Source organism: Eptatretus burgeri, chromosome 8, assembly GCF_056783735.1.
Source record: "Eptatretus burgeri isolate ZD-2024b chromosome 8, Ebu_testis_v1, whole genome shotgun sequence".
Lineage (NCBI taxonomy): Eukaryota > Metazoa > Chordata > Myxini > Myxiniformes > Myxinidae > Eptatretus > Eptatretus burgeri.
The window spans coordinates 83,199,395-83,212,814 of record NC_140968.1 but is presented as its reverse complement, the minus strand read 5'-3'; the positions used below and the strand labels follow the sequence as shown (position 1 = coordinate 83,212,814).

At 41.6% G+C, this 13,420-nt stretch overlaps 1 protein-coding gene across 1 annotated transcript in view; it reads left to right on the top strand.

Annotated features, from left to right (window-relative positions):
- LOC147022173 (uncharacterized) overlaps window positions 1–13,420 on the top strand; it is a 52,414-nt gene that overhangs the window by 6,825 nt on the left and 32,169 nt on the right. Inside the window, exons 3-4 of the mRNA XM_085892828.1 lie at window positions 3,787–3,813; window positions 10,129–10,212. Of these exons, the coding sequence (XP_085748954.1) occupies window positions 3,787–3,813; window positions 10,129–10,212 (111 nt within the window). The remainder of the gene's footprint in view (window positions 1–3,786; window positions 3,814–10,128; window positions 10,213–13,420) is intronic.

The following is a 13,420-nucleotide window of genomic DNA, read 5'->3' as shown; positions in this document are numbered from 1 at the left end:
CTGGCTTGAGATCCTTGGGTCCTGAGCTTGAGCCCCGTTGGCTGCTAAATTTACACCAGATGGGGTCGACTTGGTCTGTCATCCTTCCGAGGTTGGTGAAATGAGTTCCACTGTACTGGTAGAGGGGCATAGCATCAGTGGCAAAGCCGTGCTCCAAGAATTGATAGCGACCCGGCAGCCAAATCTGCCATACACAAGAACAGAACCGATATATATATATATATATATATATATATATATATATATATATATATATATATATATATATATATATATATATATATATATATATATATATATATATCAATCACACAGTTAACAAAGCCAGTGAAGAATGAAGAACAAATCTTCCTGGTGAAGTCTATCGTCTCGATGCCTGAATTATTTGAATTACTATTCCCCCTGAAATTCGTTCCCATCCACTCATGGCCTGCAGTGAATGAAATATTGCACAATCAAATCGAATGTAACTGGCATCAATCAGGAGTCCCTCGAGGCTCAGCAACAACACTTACGCAATCTATCTAATGCAAGCGGATTGTGTCCACTAATCAATCAAAAGGACAGCTGTGACGTTTTTAAAAAGCTGGAAAAAAAATAATAACCAAGAAATATATGAGAAAATCCCATGTTTGCGTCCCAGCCATGTGTGACTTGTGAGGCCTAGCTCTATTCTACATTAATGCAATGGTGGCCTTGCTCCACACTGAGCCTTCTTCGGTGGCTTCAAGCAGAGACGTTAAGTCCACCATCAAAAACATCTGCGCACACTCTGCACATTATTTAACATCATCAAAACAGGTGTATCTTGAAGCACTCGTCAGTCGAGAGTGCTGGAGGAGGTGATGACACACAAACCGTGCAGCGACCACAAAAGTTTATGAACCGTTTCATTTTGATGAATGACGGCCTGGCTACACTAATGATCTGAAACTGCAAATCCCACGTTTGGCATCGAATTCCCATTGTCCGATTGAACCGTCACTATTAACCCATTTTGAATGGAATCTTTCAGTGTTCCTCTGCATGAACGAAATCCAAATTGATTTTTCTTTTTTTTTAAAGGACAACAGCACAAACGTATATGTGGAGCTAAATCCCACTGCCTTTGACTTCATGAGAACCGACACAGCAATTGCACCTGATGATCCAGCTTTAGGGCATTGTTAAGTTTCTTTGTGTGCCAAAAGGGAGTCTCCAAATGACATAGCTTTTTATCTGATTCTACGTCTGTTGTGATGTCACCACCATTCACGGTTGATACGATGTTAAGGGTCCTAAGCGTTTTCAATGTTGAAGTTGAAGAAAAAGCTGTTTGAACTGTTGTGTACATTTATTTGATTCAGCACAAGCAGGAAAAGGGTGGGAGAAGAGCATTGTTTTTGGGGCTCAAACTGCACCTGATGATCCCCTTTCAATGCTTTGTAATGAAAGGCAATGCGAGCTGGTTTTTTTCATGCATTCTTCTTCATTTCATTCAATATCAGTGAGCTCATGTTTGGCTTCATTTCTCACCAATCTGTTTACCTCAATTGTGGTGATTATTTTGGAGGGGGGCGAAGGGGGAGAAGAGTGAGTCTGCACATTTCATACACACCAGAATTACATGATGTAGGTAATGTAGTGGTGGTGTGAGGTTGGGGGGAGGAGAAGGGAGGGTTGCTGGGGGTGTGCTTTGGTTGAGCCCATACCCTGACAGACCATCAGGTCAGGTCAGGTATGGGAGCATTCGCCAGAGCAGTGTGTCGCTGCATCCACTTTCCGCCGGTACTCCAGGGGCCTCCATGTGGCCATCCCCCAGGCAGATGCCTGGCCCATCAAAATCTCCTTGAGATGTCGATCAACCTTCTGCAACCACAAGGCATGTGGTCGGCCCATTGGCCTCCTCCACTCATGAGACTCCCTCGCTGAGAGAATCTGGTGAGCAGGATCAGCATCAGGAAAATGAGCCACATGTCCATACAGCCGCAGCTGATGCTCACGGACCATGTGGGTAACAAATCACATCCGAGTCTCTCTCAGCAACCGCTCGTTGAACACAAAGTCCAACCAGCGATAGCCAAGGATTCTCCGAAGAAACCTGGTACCAAAGGAATTAAGTCTCCGTCTCAGATCCTTGGTCAGAGTCCAAGTCTCAGATCCATAGAGCAAGACTGGAAGCACCAAGGACCTGAAGACTCAGACTTTCGTCCTCCCGCACAGGTACCGGCTGTGCCACACCCCATTATCCAGTGAATCCATGACTCCCCAGGCCCGACCCAGACGTCTATTGACTTCTGACTCACAGCCAGCAGAGACATGAATATCACTGCCGAGGTAAGTGACTCTCTCCACGACCTCAACATGTGGAGCATCGGGGTACCAAAAACGTATACAAATACTTTTGGGCTACAAGTAGTCCTTTGCAGGTCAACACTCAATCCCAGGTAGGTGGACATTTTCCATGGGGCAGCCCTGGGAATGAAACCCATAGCAGTGAGAGCAATGCAACATGGCTTTTCCCACTGAGAAACCAAGCTGTTCAGCCAGTTGTGGGCATTTCGCAAATTGAATAAATCAAATGTAGAGTAGGGAGTTTGGAGGAGAGAAGGTGGTTGGGGCAGGGGGTGGGGGATAAAAGGAAAAGGAGTTTTGGCAGTAGAAAGGAAAGTAAGGAGAATGTACAAGGGCAGGGTGGGCGGATGGGTAGGAGAGGATATGCAAGGGGTAAAATATGGGACAAGTCAAGACGATTGGTTATAAAATCCATCTTTTATTCGTCTATAATATGTGGAAGGCTCTTTTTGTTGATTATAATGAAATGTGTGAATCAGCAGTGCGGTGGGTAGTGGAGAGAAATCCAAAAAGCTAGCCAGTATGTTTGATTTGAAGGTTGCATTGTAAATACCAAAACATGCACTCTGATTCATATATCTCCCTTGCCAACACTTAATTATATCAGTATTTACTGGGCGAAGTCATGATATATATATAAATATATATATATATATATATATATATATATATATATATATATATATATATATATATATATATATATATATATATATATATATATATATTTGAAATGTCACCTGCGTCCATTGCTGTTGATGTGCTTCCTGATGCAATTGAATATCGACTGCATATAACGGATCGTCTCTAATTGTATCATGGTACACCTCAGCCAGTCTGTGCATCATGAAAATAGGCCTGCTGACAATATTATTGACAGTGTGAGACTCATGAAAGAGCTTGTACACATACATGCAGGATGAAAGCATTAGGAGACGCCAATGTGCCTTTGACATGTCATGGACATGACTAGACGATGAAGACCTCGACAACTCGTATGGGATTTGAACCTGGGGATCTCGGCATCAAGAGCTAATGTGCTCATGCGTGAATGACAAACGACAAACAAGGCAACCCAGACAAGTTTGCAGTCGATGATTTAATTTGGGATGTTGCATCAAGAGAATTGTTTGCGATTGTGCTTTTATGTTTTATAATGCCGAGCATTTCAACATGTAGCCTTTGACTGTATAGGAAAAGAGAATATCATGGCCTGTAATGCTTCCCAGTTTTTTTTTTTTTGTGAATTGATGGTGTACATAACAATAGGTGTGCCGATTGTGGGTGATTGTAGCTGGTGATTCATCACCGGTGGTCGAGTCAAGTAAGAAGCTTGGATTTGTAATTTTGAACGAGGCCTCTCTGAGCTCACAGTCTGGCACGGAGTAAGCCAAAATAGACTTTGAATTCGTCATCGTGCTCTTTAATTTCCTTTTTATTTCCCTTTTGCAGCCTCGTGGCAAGATTAACATCCATGAGGTAAGCCATTATCGAGTGTGCTGACGGTTAGCATTAGGGCCTGCAAGCCAACCCATGTCACTTGACTTTGAGATTGTTTTTGATACCCCTGCTCTTGACTCAACTAGCTAGCTCCTTCTTTTTGTTTTATTAATGTCTTAAGGTTTAAGAAGCCAACATAATGCCATGTCATTTATTTAATGACAAGAACTATATGATGAAGAGGACGCAAGGTCATACATCAGTTAGAGTTCGAATGAATTGGTGACGTGGTTTCGATGTTTGACCCAAACAGAAGCTGGAATTTCATGACAGTATTGTTTCTCCGATGCAGTCATGGTACCACTTGCCAATTATAGTCAGGTGTGATCGTGCATGGAGTTGAACCAAGGCATTAACAAAGTATCAGTCTTGATTAAAATGTCTTCTCACATCCTTGAGGTGTAAAGTCTAACGCGATGGTGTAGTTGAGTGCAGTTACCTTTGAGCTGTCTCGTTTGGGCTTAATTCCTGGCACAAACTATAGTCCTTCAAATTGGTTCTTCGGAGGTATAATGTTGCATCATAATGTCCCATCTGCTAGTAATAGTTGGTGGATGTTAAGGCCCGGTCACACCTTGACGTTTTAGCCAACGTATGCCGATTTTTGAATTTTTTTTCTAAAACGCTGGCACACGTTGAATACGTTATGGGTAAGTTTTTGATAACATTGAGAGCACGCTGAAAAACACTGCCATACGTCGTTGTACGCTGGCTTTAAACGTTGTACTTTTCGGTTGTCCTAAAATTTTTTCATGCTTGAAATTTCACGACGTATGCCGGCGTATGACTCACACGTTCCGCTACGCTGGCCACAAGTTGTATGCATGGTCTGCGATCGTTGACAGACGTCAACACATGCTACTTGTAAGTTAATCATAAGTTGAGACACGCCGAGGTAATGTTTAGCGTACCCGAAACTTATTTCTAACCTATGATTAACGTGTTGTTGGCACGTTACGCGATCGTTGCCACACATCGACAGACGTTACTTTTAAGTTACTCATAGGCTGAAAGACGTCGGTATAATGGATCGTCCTTGCGTCAGCGTCCATGGCCACGGCCAGGACACTTATTTGCAGCATTCTTCAAACTTTTCTTCGGTATGACGAGGATGTTCACACTTCGATGTCTAGCTTGGCTATGATTCCAATTGTCCATCGGCATCGTCTATTTAAAATAGTCGAGTTTGAGCGTTTTAACACGTTCAGAAGAAACGCTTCAAATTTCCAAGCCCCAGCGTCAAAAAACAAAGGCGAGTGACAGCAATTTAAATCGTTCATTGTAAACAATGAAAATAGCAGAGTGGTACCGTTTAAAAGTCGTTGAGTGTAAAAAAATCCAATTGTTGAGCGCAAGCATCGACTTTCAATAGTGGAGTTTGAGCGATTTAGCACGTTCAATAGAAACGATTAAAATTTCCAAACCCCAGCGTCAAAAAACAAAGGCGAGTGACAGCAATTTAAATCGTTCATTGTAAACAATGAAACTAGCTGAGTGGTACCGTTTAAAAGTCGTTGAGTGTAAAAAAAATCCAATTGTTGAGCGCAAGCGTCTACTTTCAATAGTGGAGATGCAGCCATTTAAATCGTTGAGTGGCAGCCTATGAACCAACCCGTGGACACGCGGACGCAAGGACGATCCATCATAACCCACACCCTCCCCCTCACACTCACCTACTACTGCCAACATGAACAAACTACTACTAATACTAATACTGATACTAATACTGATACTGATACTGTTACTGCTGACATGGACATCGACTCAAAAAGGAACTCGAAAACACTGTTGGGTTCCCCTTTTATGAGCAGCATTTTTACATACCAATTCCCAAAACCGCTGGGAACACGTCTTTATATGGCAGTTGTAAGCTAGAAACGCATTCATTTTTTTTTGTCGACCGGAAGACGTCATTGGAATACGTCTACATACGTCGATGTGTGTTGGGACTACGTAAAGAATTGGTTCAAAGCACGTCAAACATAAGTTAGAAATAAGTTTCGCGTAAAAAAGACATTACCGCGACGTGTTTCGACTTATGAGCAGCTTATAAGTAGCGTTTGTGGACGTGTGTAAGCGTCCACATATCGTGTGTAAAACTTATCCCCATCGCATGCGGAACGTGTGTCATACGCCGAGTACGTCGTAAAATTTTGAACATGTTTAAAATTTATTGACGTACTCTACTTACTACGACGTATGATAGCGTACTTTAGCGTTGTACTCACGTATACCAAACTTACTCATACCGTATTTGACGTGCCCCCAACGTTTTAGACACATTTTTCTTAGGTCGGCATACGCTGGCAAGATCGCCAAGGTGTGACCACGATGTTGTCACTTCCATTTCTACGGCAGTTATGATTCGAATCGTTGTGCGTCAGCCTTTTAATAGGCTACGTCACGACATCGTCGGCGATGCGTGCAACGCGCTATGCCGAAGTTAGACTATCGTTGGGCATCGGTTGTGTAGGCCAACAACAGGTTCAGCATTCGTTGGTATAAGTTATCTATAACACAACGAAACGTTCTGTGTCCATTACTAATATGTTATGCATACGACCAACTCGTTATGAATACGTCCGAATCTTAAAAAAAAAAACATCAAAAGTTCAACGTAAGCCAGCGTTTTACATACATTTTAATACGTTGCCATCGCTGGCTAAAACGTCAAGGTGTGACCGGGCCTTTAGATATCCTCAGGTGTCTTTCATGAAGAATAGATGACTTATGTCCGGTACAACGAAAGAATTACAAATTCAGGCCCAAATCGGCTCCAGTCAAATATCAGGCCCGAGAAGACAATTTTTGGATGCCTTGGGCTAAAACCATTCCCTGGCCAACCCTACAATAAGGTGGGATTCATAATGGGGCCGTAGAGTAGTAATATAGTAGTAGTGAGCTCTGATGTATGTAGTTTATTGTGGCCATCCAATCCTGTTGCACAACAGCACAGAGTAATGACCATGATTGTTCACGGAACCTCGGTGACATGCAGAAATCTGGAAGTTACATTGAGAAACCTTTGAACTTGTTGCTTAATCTTCATTAACACCTTAATATATGTGAAAGGATAATAAAAATATTTGCCTCTCCTCATTTGCTAATTGCACTCGTGCTGCATTTCTCCAGTGAGACATATAAAATTCTGCCCTGGTGATGATTTCATGCTCATCCCCCAGCAATCCCAGAAATGTTCTGAGCTTACCTACCTCACTGGTAGAACAGGAAAGTCAAAACGTCACAAATGGAAGTGTAATCTGACACATGATGCAAAGTGCTCCTCATGAAGTTCCCAGGAAGGCAGTTTATAGTCGGGTCCTATTCTGAATTAGTCAAACCCCAACTGTAGAACTCCACCAAAAGTGAATGCACACCCCTTTCCAGTTGTGATGATTTTCCACCCCCCTCTGATTTGTACTGGCCATGATTTAAAAAAAACACACGAGCACACCTATTTCATTCCATTCCCAATAACACAGGAGGTACCACTGCAGAGTGCTCTACAGGTCAATGTAACTTCCAAAAACCTCTGCATGAAAAACACACAGCAACAATTAAGCAACTCAGAGTTATAGTGCCTTTAGAAAGTATTCACACCCCTTGCCTTTTTTTATACGCCCGATATATATCAGGGCGTATTATGTGATACCGGTCATCCGTCCGTCCATCTGTCTGTATGTCTCCGTCCGTTCCTGTCCGCACTCTAACTCCCAGTTTTCAACTTTCACGTTTCATATTTGCTACATAGGTTCAGACTGTGGAGACGGTGTGTCGCGACATGCGTTTGTCATCTAAAGTGGTTGCCATGGCAATCAGGATGCTGTTTTCCGTGTCATCGCACAATTCTGTATATACCTTCTTGTTCGGGCGTATATTGTGCTCACTTGAGCTGTTGTTCCCATTTTGTTGTGTTCCAGCCTGAAGTTACACAGGATCAAATTTATTATTATTATTATTATTATTATTATTATTATTATTATTATTTGTCACTGGTTATACCCAAAATACCCCATAATGACAAAGTGAAAACATGTTTTTAGAAATTTTTACAAATTAATTAAAAACTAAATTCTGAAATGTCTTTCATCAATAAGTATTCAACCCCAGAGTCAATACTTTGTAGAAGCACTTTAGGCAGTGATTACAGCTTGGAGTCTTCTTGGGTACGTCTGTATCAGCTTTGCACATCTGGATTTGGGGATTTTCTCCCATTCTTCCTTGCAGATTTTCTCAAGCTCTGTCATGTTGTATAGGGAGCATCAGTGAACAGCAATCTTCAAGTCTTTCCACAGATTCTCAATGGGATTCAAATGTGGCCTTTGGTTGGGCCACTTTCACAATCTTGTTATGGTTGCGCCTCTCAAGGACTTTCACAATCTTGTTTTGAAACCATTCCAGTGTTGCTTTGGCTGTGTGCTTTGAGTCATTATCCTGTTGTAATGTAAATCTTCATCACAGTCTAAAGACTTTTGCACTCTGAAGCAGGTTCTCCTCAAGGATTTGCCTGTATTTGGCTCCATTCATTGTTCCCTCTCTCCTTGCAAGTCTTCCAGTCCCTGCCATTGAAAAATATCCCCACAGCATGATGCTGCCACCACCATGCTTCATGGGCGGGATGGTGTTAGATGAGTGATGTGGTGTGCTCCATTTCCACCAGATGTAGGCCAACGAGCTCAATTTTCATCTCATCAGACCACAAAATCTTTTGTCCCGTGCTCCCAGAGTCTCTTATGTGCCTTTTTCCAAACTCCAGATGTGTTGTCATGTGCCTTTTTCTCAGGAGTGACTTCCGTCTGGCCACTCTCCCATCCAGCCTCGATTTGTGAAGTGCGAAAGAGACTGTTCTCTATATCTCGGTCAAGAAACTTCGTAGTTCTGTAAAAGTGGTTATTTGGTTCTTGGTCGCCTCCCTTAGTTTGGTCGGACGGCCAGCTCTCGGAAGAGTTTGGGTAGGTCCATATTCTTTCCATTTCCTAATGATGGAGCTCACTGTGCTCTTGGGAACTTTCAACACTCTAGAAATTGTTTTATACCCTTCCCCAGAGCTATACCTACTCTCAATTATATGTCGGAGTTCTACGGACAGTTCTTTGGACTTCATGATGGAGTTTCTGCTCTGACATGCACCGTGAAGTGTTGTACTTTACATAGAAAGGTGTGTTTATTTCTAAATCATGTCCAATCAATTGAATTAGCTAGAGGTGAACTCCAATCAAGTTTTTGAGACATCTCTAGGATGATCAAAGGGAATTGGACATACCCGAGCTGAATTTGGAATGTCGTAGCAAAGTGGTTGAATACTTATTGATGCAATACATTTCAGCTCTTCATTTTTAATTGATTTGTGAAAATTTATAAAAACATGTTTTCACTTTGTCATTGTGGGGTATTTTGTGTTGATTGGTGACAATTTTTTTTAAATTGAATCCATTTTAAATTCAGGCTATAACACAACAAAATGTGATAATAGTTGAGCGGTATGTGAACACTTTGTAAAGGCACTGTATTTAATAAATGACAAATTCTCGAGAAGAATGTCTGAGTTTCATTTTCATCAGAGAGGTTGTTGCTCGTGTGTTTACTGCATGGCTGTTTTCATAACTTGCACGAATATGGATTCTCCAAACTTTGATACCGCCTTGGTGCTTCGCTCACTGGGTTGTTGCATCATAGAGTAAGCTCTCCTTCAGCATTAAATGTTAAATCTGCTGTCACACCTGAAAAACAAAAAAACAATTAAAATTATATGGTACTTTTCAAACACAAGAAGGTTTTCTTTGAACACGTGATTATAGGCAATCTCACCTGTGGATGTACTGTTTGGTTGACCACCCTTTCATATTTTACTCATCAGCTCAGCAGACTCACGAAACTCCTGTATCACGAGCCTCCAATGGAGAATTACAGGATGCATTGAGCAGCGTTGTAATTATTCTTTTGCTGAAGGTCTAAATCCTTTTATTTTGTCCTTTTCAAATTAGGGTTAGCTTGTTAGGTCAAAAGTAGATGTACATTAGTATTCCGATTGTTTAATAGTGCTCTTATCGCTCCTGCTATAAAATTGCTGACATTTTTGTAATTTCAAAGTCAACCATTAAAGGTCATCGTCTTTGTATGCCAGTGAAAATGATCCATCGTGTGCTACTAATTGCTTCACGATAGCGCCTTCAGCCTTATTGTCTTTGTTATAAGGTAACTCCTTGTTAATATTATTATAAGTATTACCATTGTTGCATAATTTTGTTGGAGAGTTTGATGAAATTGTGCTGATAATGTTTTCTTTTGATTCAGGTTCAAGGGGTTCGTGAGTTGAACTCCGTTTCTCGAGAGAACGTGTTTGAAATTGTCCTTGAACATGGAAAGATCCTACAGCTGGTGAGTGATTGCAACAGTGCCTCCATTCACCAGATATTCCCTGTTAGCCATATTAGCTTTGACTGTAGATCAGTGGTAAGAGCATTTGATCTGTTTTTGCTCGAATAGTCTTAAATTAATAAATTTTGATCGATAACAGTTTTTTACAATATTTTTGGCAAACATTATTGAGGCTCTAGAACAGAATGCAAGGGAACAAAATGGAAAGTGGGAAACACCAACAGTAGAGTAGAAGTGAGAGTGAGATCAAGCTGTTAAGGAGAGAAGAACACATGGGCATGAACAAGCTGTATACATACAAACTGAATGAAATATAGCAGGAAGAGGAAGGGGAAGGCCAGGAATGAAACAGAAAAGGAACAAACCAACTGATGAATGACAAACAAAGAGGAGGAAAAATTTACATGAATATGGATTAAAAAGGAGTGTTTGGGAATGGGGTCATTTGGAGTAGATGATGTCATGAGCATGATGCAACACCCGATGACCTGAGGGAGTGGTGAACAGCTGTCTTGAAGCCCTGGAGGGAAGAATGAGACTCAACAGATTGGGGAATTTGATTCCACAGGCGAGAGAAAAGAGGAACATATGAGTGGAGGTGAGCAGTGAACCTGGATTTTCAGGTTTGAACAAAAGATGCTTACTGGCAGACCGTGTGTGCCTTGCAGAAACCTGGGTAAGATGGAGTCAAGAGGGTGCAAGACCAAAAAGGAGGTGGTAGAATACAGAAAGGCCACCAACCTGCCTGCGATGTGAAAGTAACAAGCTTAGACACGTAGCTTCATTGACGTCGTTGACAAATTGTGGGAGATTCCAATGATTTTGAGGGCTTTGCTTTCCATGGCATCAAGAAAAAGGTGTGAGGCAGTGGCAACAGCCAATAGGGTAGAGCAGTACTCCATAAATCTGCAAATGAAGGACTTGTAGGTTGTGAAAAGTTCAGACTGACCAATGAAAGACCTACCAACTGAGGGTGCCCATTCGTGGCTGCCTTTGAAGGTCTTGGAAATATGGTCTGCCTAAAAAAGATCATGGCTGATGGTGAGGCCCAAAAGTTTAACTTACTTAACCTCTTCAAGTACTTTGTTTTGAAAGTAGATGGGAGGATTTTCCAGATGGTCCTTTTGGAGATATAGGGTGAGTGTGTGGGATTTGTCAGAGTGAAAAGACAGTTCAAGTGTTGGACCAGGTCCTGATTTTATCAAGGTCTGCAGAGAGGGAAGAAGCTGCTGCCTGCCTCTCTGAAAGATATGAAATGATACAGCAGAGGGTGGGAGAATCAGCAAAGAGCTTGGCAAGATTTTCCAGGGAATCAGAAAGATCATTGATGAAGTTGAAGAACAAGACTGTGTCCAAGACAATTCCTTGGGGCACTCTAGCCTTGACAGGAAGAGGTGGTGAGAGGATCCTGTTAAGAGATACAGGCTGAATATGGTAGTGGAGGAAGTTCGTGATCCATTAGAGGAGTTCACCTTGGATACCATAAAGCAGAGAACTTGGGGATCAATGTGGGATGCCGGACTGTATCAAATGCTTGAGATATATCCAGAGAGATTGCCGTGATGTCGTGTGAGGTTGAGGGATTTCATTAATTGTTGGGAAAAGTGGAAACGGCATAACCAACGTCGAATAACTGGGTCTGAAACTTAATTGATGATCTGAGATCAGGCCGTTGGAGAAAAGGAACAGTTTGATGTCAACTGCCAATGATCGATTCTATGATCTTGCTTATAATTGGAAGCAAGCCAATCGGCTTATAGTTGATGATTGTTGTTGTTGCACCATGTAGGTGTATTGCAGTGATGTTGGCAGATAGAAACTGGTTCAGAGACAATTATCGAGCAGAGCAGGTTTTCAGGACACGTGCACTGATGCCATTTGTGCCTGTCGCAGAATCGGAGTCCTTTGAAGACCCTTCAATTTTACCACTCAATACAGTAAACACACTTGGTATTACTGAAACATCAAGTCTGTCTTGGAAACCTCGCATTGTAAAAATAGTCTGCCTCGAAGAAACTGGGAGTCCTGTTCTGATGTCAGAGATTATTGTCGTCTGAAGATTTTTATTTTTTATTTCTTTATTTTTTAAAAAAAATGTTTAAGGTTCCAATCACAGACTGAGTCCTCATTGAGGCCAGACCTTAAACAAAAGATCTGCATCGATAGAAAAGTGAAGAAAGAGAGAATAGTTGAGGAGGTTTTGAGAAGTTAAAAAAAAAAAAATCTGTCTTTTGAAAAAGGGAACGTCGTGTGTTTGGAAAGACATGAGAAGATAAAGAGTTCCAAAATTTGGCAGTGGAGAGGAAGAAACAAACATAATGGCCACACAATAATCATGTGATGTCATGGCTTGGCGAGTATTTCGTGGTCTCGCTAATGGCAGAAGTATGCAAGCAGCAAATTCTCAGGAACAGAAACCAAAGTAATAGCTGTAGAAAAGAGAAAGAGAGCCAACTTTTCTGGCAGAATTCGAGCCGGTATAGTTTTGAGGTCAGGTGGGGAGAGTTGATGAGTCTGATTACTTTGGATTCAATTCTGTCCAGTTTGTATGTGGAGCTAAATTATCCGCACATATGAGAGCTGTACTCTGTACAAGGATGCTGTATTTACGAAGTTGCGACACAAGGTTTCTCCAATTATATGAAGGATTTATTCTTCCTTGTATGGAGTACTGCTTTCACATCTGCGGAGGTTCTCGCTCCACAGAGTCGAGTCCAAAGCAATCTGATATATCAACTCTTCAATCTTGCCTCAAAACTCAACTTGCTCGAATTGCCTTGCTCTGAATTGAAAACTCAACTTGCTTGGTTGCTTGTATAACTCCACCATTAGCGAGACCACAAAAAACTTTGAAAACCATGACGTCACGTGATCAATTGTGTGGTCATTGGCAACTCAAGGGTGAGCCGTTATGATGTTTATTTATTTACCTTCTCCTGTCTTTCCCATACCTTCTAACCTGCCCCTATTCAAAAGGCACGTTTTCCAGTTCCTAAAAAAGGTCTTGGATTATTTTCCCTTCTCTTCACTTCTCTATTTCTTCAATTTTGTTTTTAATTTCATTTAAGGCCTGGTCTGTGAGAGCTATACATTCCTTGACTGGAGCCTTTAATGTTTAAAAAAGCAAGCTTGTGTGGAAGGATTCCCGGGCAGATTTAATATCAGAAGAGGTGGAAATTAAGTCGCAGTCATGACATGAGAGGACAGC